The sequence below is a fragment of the Panthera onca genome, chromosome E2 (genome assembly GCF_046562875.1).
Source record: "Panthera onca isolate mPanOnc1 chromosome E2, mPanOnc1 haplotype 2, whole genome shotgun sequence".
NCBI lineage: Eukaryota > Metazoa > Chordata > Mammalia > Carnivora > Felidae > Panthera > Panthera onca.
The window spans coordinates 44,859,395-44,869,683 of record NC_138353.1 but is presented as its reverse complement, the minus strand read 5'-3'; the positions used below and the strand labels follow the sequence as shown (position 1 = coordinate 44,869,683).

General features: G+C 43.9%; 1 protein-coding gene across 1 annotated transcript; it reads left to right on the top strand.

Annotated features, from left to right (window-relative positions):
• The first annotated feature begins 442 nt into the window (after nt 1-442).
• PSMD7 (proteasome 26S subunit, non-ATPase 7) lies at nt 443-9,401 on the top strand. The gene is made up of 7 exons (XM_060650285.2): nt 443-627; nt 2,943-3,034; nt 4,100-4,192; nt 4,926-5,023; nt 5,759-5,839; nt 7,662-7,753; nt 8,437-9,401. The coding sequence occupies exons 1-7, from the start codon at nt 554-556 to the stop codon at nt 8,879-8,881; spliced, it is 975 nt and encodes a 324-aa protein (XP_060506268.1). The 5' UTR covers nt 443-553; the 3' UTR covers nt 8,882-9,401.
• Nucleotides 9,402-10,289: the final 888 nt, after the last annotated feature.

Genomic DNA, 10,289 nt, shown 5'->3' with positions numbered 1-10,289 from the left:
TTCCCACCCTTAGATCAAGAGTTGCAGGCTCTACCAACTGAGCCTGCCAGGCATCCCTAGAGATTTAGAGTTAAATTCTGGAGAATTCCGACATGAAATAAAGGTGAACATTTTCTGGGTGGTGGATATGAATTACTATTTATTTCTAGTATTTTTTTCTGCAGTCTTCACACAGCGTAAGGGTTGGGGGAGGGAGTGAACTGCGAAGGAACTAAAGCGAAAGGCCGCTGCAAGTGACAGCGCAGGCCCAATACCAGGAGGTCAACCTTTTTCTCAGTCTCCAGTGTGCCTTTAGCTTCGAAGACCAGGAAATCTCCCAGCGAGTCACCCAAGGCGGGCCCCACCTGCCCCCGGCCTTTCCCGTCCTCAAGATGGCAGCTGGCGCGAAAACCCGGGGCAGCGCGCGGGGCGCTCTGGGAGCGGAAAAAGGGAACCGTGGCGGCGGCCGAGCCGGAAGAGGAGGAGCCGGGCCTGGAGGATCCGCGAGAGTCCCTGAGGCTGCCGGTGTTTGCGGGTCGCAAGGAGCGGGGCCTGGCGGGCGGCGTGTGTCGCGATGCCGGAGCTGGCTGTGCAGAAGGTGGTAGTTCACCCCTTGGTGCTGCTCAGTGTGGTGGATCATTTCAACCGGTGAGCGGGTGCGCGGGGCGGCCTATCGGGATCGCCGCTGCTGAGTCACTGGCACGCTGGGACAGCGCGGCGGCGGCGGGGGTGCTGATGGGCCGGGGGTGGCATTGACTCGCCCAGGGGCCCGGACCACCCTCGGATCACGAAGCCTGAATCACCCAGCATCGTCCCCCCGTCCCCAACCGGCACCCCGCGGTCCCTACTGCCCCTTTTACCCAACTCCGTATGCTGCCAGAATATGGGGGCAAGCTTCAGTTGGCCCTGATCCCCCAGGCCTCGTGCCCATCTGTCACTTCGTCCGCCCCTTTTCACCAGAAAGACTCGGTGCCTCGTAGGAAAACGCTGCAGATTTGTGCTTCTGTGCCTCTGAAGGCTGTCACCAAAATTCTGGTCTCAGTACCCTGAAGGGCTCCCGGGGAGAGCTGTGGTTTCTAAGCAGGAATCTGTTTTGATGGGAACTTAAAAGTGTAGATTAGTTGTCAAGTGTTTCTTTTAAAAATAAGAGCATTAGGAGATTTGGGCATTAATGAATAAAGATAAAACATTCCACAAATGTTTCTTCCGCCTTCGCTTTGCTTGTTTTGGAGCTGTTCTTCCCGCTGGACCTGTTACACGTGTTCATAACTTTTACAAGATAATTACTTGAATTGGCAAGTGTAAAGACAAAGTCAGTTGTTGAAGCACCTATTCTCCTGCAACTTGCCTTGTACAACTCCTCATTCAGCCAGAGCTAAAACAAAACAAACAAAACCCTCAAGACTCCTTAAGGCTTGGGGTCCCCATTTCCACTGCTTTGTAGAGCCCTCAGTCTAACAGGATATGAGGGCATTCCCACTGTACAGTAGTTACTATTTTTCTCCCATAGGAACTAGAGGTGCTAAGGGGCTGCTAATTTCAGTTCTGTTCAGATGACATGGTGCAGACACTACTGGCTACTGTCATAACAGATGTAGGGTTTTAAAAACCATGGGTTTTTGTAGACCAAAAGAAAAGCACATGGTGTGGAAGTTTCCTTGCAAATGTGGAAATTCAGTGCCTGAGATTTCCCAAAAATTCAGAATCACCAGGGATATAGAATCCTTAACTTGGTTTGACCCGAATCCCAAATTTAGTAAGCATTTATAAAGTTGCGGAGCCGTGGGGCACCTGGGTGGCCCAGTCAGTTGGGCGGCACCGACTACACCTCAGGTCATGATCTCACAGTCTGTGAGTTTGAACCCCTTGTCGGGCTCTGTCCTGAGAGCTCAGAGCCTGGAGCCTGCTTCGGATTCTGTGTCTCCCTCTCTACCCCTCCTCCGCTCATACTCTGTCTCTCTCAAAAATAATAAAAAATAAAAGATTTTTTTTCCGAGTTGTATGTTTAGAAAAATTAATACATTAAATGCAGTGACTGTTAAGGAATTGTGGTTCGTTTCACATTGGAGTGACCTTTGTCTTTCCTTTGAACATGAAGTTGTTTTGTGTCTGTGCCTCACATTTGCTAGCGGTTAAAGGAGAATCCTATGTGAAGATCTCATTGAAATGAGATTGCATAAGTGAAACACTTGTAGCTCCTGAAGACAAAAATCACTGAGGAGGTTTGACAGGTAGATAGAAATGCTGAAGTAAAATCTTTCTCACTTGTTCAGCCCTCCTCTCAGTGTAAGTACGTCACCAGCTCACATCTGACCTCTGCCTGATTAAGCCATTCACAGAGACCAGATGGCACACGCATTAACTCAGGGTCAGAACCCAGTGTCTGAGCCCCTAGATGGTACAAAGAATTGTAACTTCTAGTGGGGCTTGTCCTCGTGGGCTAGATAATCCAGAGAACAGTTGGCACACCAGACCATAAAAGTGGTTCTACATTAGCATCTTTATCTCCGAAAATATTTGAGGATTGAGAAGATGGGAAAAGTTTAAAGGAGAAAGCTGCAAAAGAAAAAGTTAAAGGTGGTAGCATAACTGAAATGTATTTTTCAAACACCAACCAAATAACATTTTAAAACTCTTAATGATCTGGGGAGTTTTTATTTTCTCCATTTTCATTTCTCCATTTAAGATGAATAACTGCAAACTTTGTAAAGTTTGAAATGTTAACAAGCATGTTATTTCTTAGAAATAACAAGTGGGTAAAAAATGCCAGTGTACAAAGTTCGTGAATTACCTATTATATTTATTAAGTTTTAATATTAGGGACCTAACACATTTGTTTACTGGGATTAGATCGCAGGTAAACTAACTTGTATCTATACCATTGATATTTCCTGTTGAGTATCTGATTGTTGGCTTCACCTCTCTGTGTGCCTGTCAGACTGACCTTCTGCTTTCTCCCTCAGAATAGGCAAGGTTGGAAACCAGAAGCGTGTCGTTGGTGTGCTTTTGGGGTCATGGCAAAAGAAAGTACTCGATGTATCCAACAGTTTTGCAGGTACAAGACAACTTTTACATTTTTCTGAGCGTGGTTAAAATGTCAAACAGCTTTAAAATAAAAAAAGAAACCCTCATGGTTTCCATTTTTACTACAACCCAGAAATTCAATGGCAGAATTGCTAAAGTATAGAAAAGGGAGGCCAAAGAGTACTCACTAAACTGAATAGTAAATATTTTAAGTTTCCTGACCCTCAGAGAGTCTCCATTGCAACTGCTCAGTGCTGCTACTGTAGCAGAAAAGCAACTGTAGACAGTATGTTGACAAAGGGGTAGCTATATTCTAGCAAAACTTTATAAAAGTAGGCAGCTCTGATGTCGTAACCTTGCAATCCCTGTAAACTGTTAACCATGGTCATGGGTTGGCAAGGGGAAGATGGAGAATATTACCTTTTACTCAGCATCATGAATCTTTACAAGAATGTATCCAGGGGCTTCTGGCTGGCCCAGTTAGTTGAGCGTCTGACTCTGATTTCAAGTCAGGTCATAATCCCAAGGTCATGGGATCTATCCCCACATCTGGCTCTGGGCTGAGCCTGGAGCCTGCTGAAGATTCTCTCTCTCTCTCCCTGGGCCCCTCTCCCCTGCTGGCATCCATGTGTGCACTCTCTCTAAAATTAAAAAAAAGAATGTATCCATGTATTTTATGATTAACAACAAAGAACAAAATAATTGGTCTGGAATAAACTGTAGACCTGAGGTCACAATCTCCAGTATCTGAAAGGACCAAGCAGTAATGTTATTTGTTAAAGGGAAATATTGGGAAGTGATAGGGCTTTTAGCAGACTGATGAGCTTGTGTCCCTGTTAAGGTGGGGACAGGAGGGTCCTCTATCTGGCTCTAGCCAGTTATTGCCAGGTCTTTCAGTTTCAAGAGAAGTGGAAGTCTGGATTTTTATATGAAATCTCCCAGTTTTTAATAACAGCAACTTAAAAAGTAATTTTAATGCTGTGTTGAACAAGCCAAACATATCGATCAGATGTGGCCTTGGGTCTCCAGCTGTAACATATGACCTAGAGTTCTGTCTAGCACCCTAAACTACGTCCTACTTATTTTTTCTCCATAGTACCTTTTGATGAAGATGACAAAGATGATTCTGTCTGGTTTTTAGACCATGATTATTTGGAAAACATGTATGGAATGTTTAAGAAGGTCAATGGTATGTCTTGATTGATTGATTTTTTAAAGAAGGTATTGATTTATATCTGTGTGTATTTGTGTATGCATGCCCAGCTACATGCCCCTGATGTGCTGTGGGGTTTTTTTTCCTTTTCTCTGTATTCCCTTCTCTTTGTTTAATGTCAAGGGCTCTTTCACTTAGCTAGTCTTAAGACTAGTGGTAGTAAAGGAATGAGGTGGAATAAATGAGAAACTAGAGTAGCAATTTAAGACCAGCTAGACCGGCCTAGGTTTTGGGTAAGAGATCTAGCCCTCTGCAGCAGAAAAGTGAAGCACTATCAAATGAAATCCACCTGCCCCTAGAGCTTAAGTACCACCACGGTAAATCTGTCTCTCTGTCACGTGTCATCTTTGTTTTATTTCCTTAGAGCAACCACATAGCTCTTAGAGCTCCCCCCACAGCTCACGGTTCTAATATGTGTGACAGAGACTTGCGTTTGTTTACATATTGCCTTGGAATTGTTTTCTGGTTTCATGGACTGGCCTCAACTAGTCTGAGATGTGGGTGTCTCTGGATTTCCCTCACTGCTTATTTTCTGAGAATTCTATTCCTGAGTTATAGATTTCACAAGTATGTCAAGGCTTAAAATAGGTGTCTGGAATTTTGAAAAAGATAGAGAACATAAGGACTAGAGATCTTACCACCCTTTTGGAGGGAACTCTATATAGATCTTCATGTAACAGTTCAAAACCATTAATGTTTTCCTTCCCAGCCAGAGAAAGAATCGTTGGGTGGTACCACACAGGCCCTAAACTACACAAGAATGACATCGCCATTAATGAACTTATGAAGAGATACTGCCCTAACTCAGTAAGTTCACTCTGTCTTTAAAACTCTTGAGTGATATTCCTTGCCTGCTAACTTATGTAAGCATTTGGATTTGGATAGCAAATCATTTCACTGCTTTTTCTCTATAAACTGCTTGTGTTGGTTGGTAGCATTTTCTTTTCTTTCTTTTTTTTTTTTTTAGTTTGTTAATTAATTTATTTTGATAAACACTGTCAGTGCAGAGCCTGACTTAGCTGGGGATGGATGGGGTGGGAGGGTGAGATCATGACCTGAGCCAAAATCAAAAGTTGGACACTTAAATGAACTGAGCCACCCAGGCATCCCGAATTGGTACTGTTTTCTACAGTTTACACTAACCCAAGATACTTATAAGTAACAGTAAACGTGTGCTAAGTGCTTAATCCTCCCAATAGCTATATGGGGTTTTACCCTCTTAACAACAAGAAAAGTGAGGTTCAGAGTGGTTAGTAAGGTCTCATACATGTTGGGGATGGGACCAAAATGTTGCCTGTCTTGATTCGGACTTTCTTAGACTTGATAACCGCACTGTACTACCTCTCAGCTTGTTAATGGGTGGGGGCGAAGAGCAGAGAAAATGGTGGGATCATGTGAAATGTAGACTCGTTTCTGCTGAAAATTCCAGCTCATGTCTGGTTGAATGAATGAATAGCTTCAGTAATCCTCATCAGAAGGATGGCTGTGATTATTCCTTATGCTTGGTGTGAGCTGGTTTGCTAAAGTGTGTTTTTCTGCCAGGTACTGGTCATTATTGACGTGAAGCCAAAGGACCTGGGACTGCCCACAGAAGCATATATTTCGGTGGAAGAAGTTCACGATGTAAGTCATCTGGCTATGAGCCTCGGAGATTAGATTTTTTGCTTATTGGACTATTCAGATTTTTTGTTGTTTTAATCCTTTCTCTCTAACAAGGAGTAGTTTGTTGATTTCTGTCAACAGTTTGATACTATGTTTCTTTCCCCCTTGACTTTTTGAATCCGCAAATTTTAGAAATTGACAGGACCATACAAATCTAAAATCCCCTTTTACAAATGAAATTGAGGCCCAGAGTCCTCCTCATATATTTGTCCAGAGATGTTGACAGCACGGTTAAGTGCAAAGCCTGGTGAGTTTCGTCTTAATCTAACGTAGTTTCCACTGTTCTGCTCCCCCTGGGCCAGCATTGCTTTCTCCTTGAGGATTTTCCTTCCCTGCGGATAAGATAGAGGTTTTCTAATAGAGTGAGTCAGAGCTGCCTGGAGCTAGATGGCAGGACCCATCTGTGTGATTTGACGCCTGAATGTTCCACTCCACAGCATCCAATACCTGCTGTATGGTCCATTAGCTTGCGCTTCAGGTGTAGACACGAAGAGGTACCAGAAGATAGCTTTTCCCTATTTCCAAGAAAACTAAACTCTGATTCTAGGGTAGCACGTGGTGTGAAAATACATATGTTTTGTTGTGAGCATAAAGTTTTGCACTTGAACTCAATCTTGAATTTCCAAAGTCAAAAATTTAAAGGATAAAGTCTGGATTTAGATAGGTACTCTTTATCCTTATGTCCAGCTATTAAATCAGGAAAAAGATTTTAGGTTAACTCCCTGCAAATGTTCCTTGCACGGAGCTCTATCCGCCTGCTTCTCTTTTTGCCTTGCCACTAGGGAGCTTAGGAGATTTATTCCCCTGTTGAAATAAGGCTTTCATCCTTGGTCTGATACAATTTTTAAGTTAATTTTACCCTGCCCTTTCCAAAAAGAGTTAGAAGTTCTTACACCCATACACACACACAAAAGCAAGATTTTTCAATAAGGGATGGAAGGGACATGAAGGCCATAACAGAAGATGAAGCCAAGGGAAAATGAGCACCTGGAAAGCCGTGCCATGAAGTCCTGGCCATTCTAGCTTCCAAAGTAAAGACATAAATGGCATTTGCAGGATTCACACTGTCCTGGATAAAATAATTACTGCTAACATTTACACCACTTAATATAAGTTAAGTGACTTTCCCAAGGTCCCACAGCTCCCATAGAACCCAGGCTGTCTGGCTGCAGAATGTGCCCTCACTGCTATGCCCTCCTGCCTTGGCAGACACTTCGTAGCCTTTACAGAAGATGTATAGCCTCTTCTCTGGCACAGGGTCTGTGGAAAGTTGCTCCGCAGCCCCATCAGGAGGTCCCCAGGTGATACAGTGAACCACATTCCTGGACAGATCCTTTGATTAATTCAGGCCACCGGAAAGCTGGTTCTGACTGCATTGTTTTGGTGCTCTGGCATCACTGGATCTGAGGGACAGTAGAACGTTAAAAGATTATCTGACATGAGCTTGTTTCCAGTACAGGTATTGTGTATACTGCCTATTCTAGAAAGGATTATATGCTTTAAGAATCAAGTTAATCAAGACTTCCTCGAGTGTCCATCCCCACGGTGGTCTTAAGGGATTGTCAAGATTTTCTGCGGAAACACTGGGCAGGGCCATTTGTAATGTCAGCTTAGAAGATGAAGCTTTCAAAGCAAACTCCCCCATTTCTGCCGGCACATGGAAACCTAGTTAGTACTGTACCCGGGAGGTGATTTGACTGAAAGCAGAGGAACCAAGGTGTGAGAAGGAATGGGTGTCATTGTGCTTCTAAGCAAATAACCAAGGTTAAGCCTCCTCTCCTAGGATGGAACTCCAACCTCAAAAACATTTGAGCACGTGACCAGTGAAATTGGAGCAGAGGAAGCTGAGGAAGTCGGAGTGGAGCACTTGTTACGGTGAGCCTCAGGATGGCGTCAGAGTCATAAGCGGCCCGAGAGGCTCTGTCAGGAGTAGAGAGATCTGGGCTCTAGGCCCGGAACATTTCTAGGGTGTCTTGAGTCACGATTTATGATTGTGGGTAATACATCTTGGTGGGCAACTGCAGTATTGACGTGACAGGAACAGATGTGTGAAGATGTGCAGATGTGTGCTCTTGCCGTGCGTGTGGTTTTCGGGGAAGGTAGCCTGCTGACAATCTACGTGTGAGGATGGATTTTTATTTTAAGATACTGTAACCCTCACTCAATTCAAAAGGGTCATAGTTTTTCTCAAATAAGATTCCTTCCAGTTCAAAATTTAGTCCTGACTGATTTAGGCTCCTCACAACATCATACAGATGAGGATGGAGAAAATGGCACCCTTTTCATGGAAGTTGAAATAGTTTTGTTTTGTTTTTTAAGTGAAATGGTTTCATTTTTAGTTCTCTCCTGTTTTTTGAGAAATGCCTTGTGATGAGAAAGATAAAATGTATGCCTCCAAATAAAAACAAAATTAAGGCACTTTATCTTGATAGAATGATGAAGTAACATTTTTCTTTTGAAAACTTGCCCCTCCCCACGAAGCTGGGTGTTTGCCTGGATTCTGAGACCCTGTGTGATGATACAATGCACCGATGCTTTTGCCTGCCTTCTTGTTACAGAGACATCAAAGACACTACAGTGGGCACTCTTTCCCAGCGGATCACAAACCAGGTCCATGGTTTGAAGGGACTGAACTCCAAGCTTCTGGATATCAGGAGCTACCTGGAGAAAGTGGCCACAGGCAAGCTGCCCATCAACCACCAGATCATCTACCAGCTACAGGACGTCTTCAACCTGCTGCCGGATGTCAGCCTCCAGGAGTTTGTCAAGGCCTTTTACCTGAAGACCAACGACCAGATGGTGGTGGTGTATTTGGCCTCGTTGATCCGTTCTGTGGTTGCCCTGCACAACCTCATCAACAACAAAATTGCCAACCGGGATGCAGAGAAGAAAGAAGGGCAGGAAAAAGAAGAAAGCAAAAAGGATAGGAAAGATGACAAAGAGAAAGAAAAAGAGAAGGAAAAGAGTGACGGAAAGAAAGAAGAGAAAAAGGAGAAAAAATAAAACATGTAGCTTTTTAATTTGTAAATTAAAATCTTATAAACTAACTCAATGTGCCACTAGAGGGTTCTTTTTACTTTACGTGCTTGTTAAAAGCTGTACTGCTGAGAGCTCTCTGCCCCGGGTCACTCTTGCTGCAGCGTGGAAGGGAGTGCACAGAGGCACTGAGCTCGCACCTGAACCACAGCTTAGGCTGCCGTGTGTGTGGGACACGCTAGCTCAGGCTTCCGGTCATGTGAGAAAAGTGAGGAGAGGTAAACGGAACATTATTGGTACTCTTCACTCTTACCTATAAAAGTGGAAGTTGAATTTTCCCCATCTTAAAAGACTCTCGGGGTCTGTTTCTGGCAGTTTGCAAAATTGCAAAACGGAATGCATGAATTCCAGAAGTGCTCTGCCTTAGAACACCCTGAGTCCTGACCCTCTGAACTCTGTACCCTCAGCTCTGGCATTCTCAGGGCTTGGGATCCAGCCCCGAATATTGTTTACCTTTGAAGACACAATTAAATGACTTGGTTTTTAAGTCTGTGTTCTAGTCGTTTTTGATTCCGGGAGTGGCAGTTGTTCTCACAAGCAGCCAAGACTTCCTTTTTCATTGAAGTTGCCTTAAAGAGTTATTTTAGGGGCTCCTGGGTGGCTCAAACATTTGAGCATCCGACCTCAGCTTAGGTCATGATCTCGTGGTTCCTGGGTTCAAGCCTGGTGTTGGACTCTGTGCTGACAGCTCCGAGTCTGGAGCCTGCTTCAATTCTGTGTCTTCCTCTCTCTCTGCCCCTCCCCTGCTTGTTTTCTGTCTCAAAAATGAATAAACCTCAAAAAAAATTTTTTATTAAGTTATTTAAGACTTGGAATCTTTCATGAAAGAGAGTCTCATTTGTTTAAAAACATCCTGATGGTGTGAAGAGCTCTCAACAGCCCAGAAGACCTGTGTCCTAGTTTGTGCCTCAGGTTTGTCATCTGTGAAGTCCCTAGAGCAGTTCTTCATAAGGGGCATGGTTACTGCGGTAGGTGCAGGTACATTAGACCACAAGATTAGTGGGGGAGGTTACTGAGGATGGAACAGTTTCCCCAAAACAAGTGCTCAGGGCTCAGAACAAATAAGGTACTTAATCATTAGACCTACAGTAGGTCCTGTCATATTAATTTCCTTTCTTAAGCACTTAGAACTTAGGGGTTCTCTAATGTGCTAAATGGACTGCCAATGTTCAAAGATTTAAGAATATAATAAAATGGCACTAAAACTAAGTCAACTGAATCTCAGAAACCACTTTCCGGTGTTCTAATGTCTCAAAAAGTTACCAGAAACCTCCATCTTTATTCTAAAGAGCTATGGGGCGCCTGGTGGCTCAGTCGGTTGAGCATCCGACTTCGGCTCAGGTCATGATCTCACAGTTCGTGGGTTTGAGCCCCG

Bases quoted from the DNA above. Each gene is read 5' to 3' on its own strand.
- PSMD7 (XM_060650285.2), top strand. From the start codon at position 554: ATGCCGGAGCTGGCTGTGCAGAAGGTGGTAGTTCACCCCTTGGTGCTG. The intron at 5,024-5,758 runs GTAAGTTCACTC...TTTTTCTGCCAG, and splicing joins AGAGATACTGCCCTAACTCA to GTACTGGTCATTATTGACGT. The intron at 5,840-7,661 runs GTAAGTCATCTG...CTCCTCTCCTAG, and splicing joins CGGTGGAAGAAGTTCACGAT to GATGGAACTCCAACCTCAAA.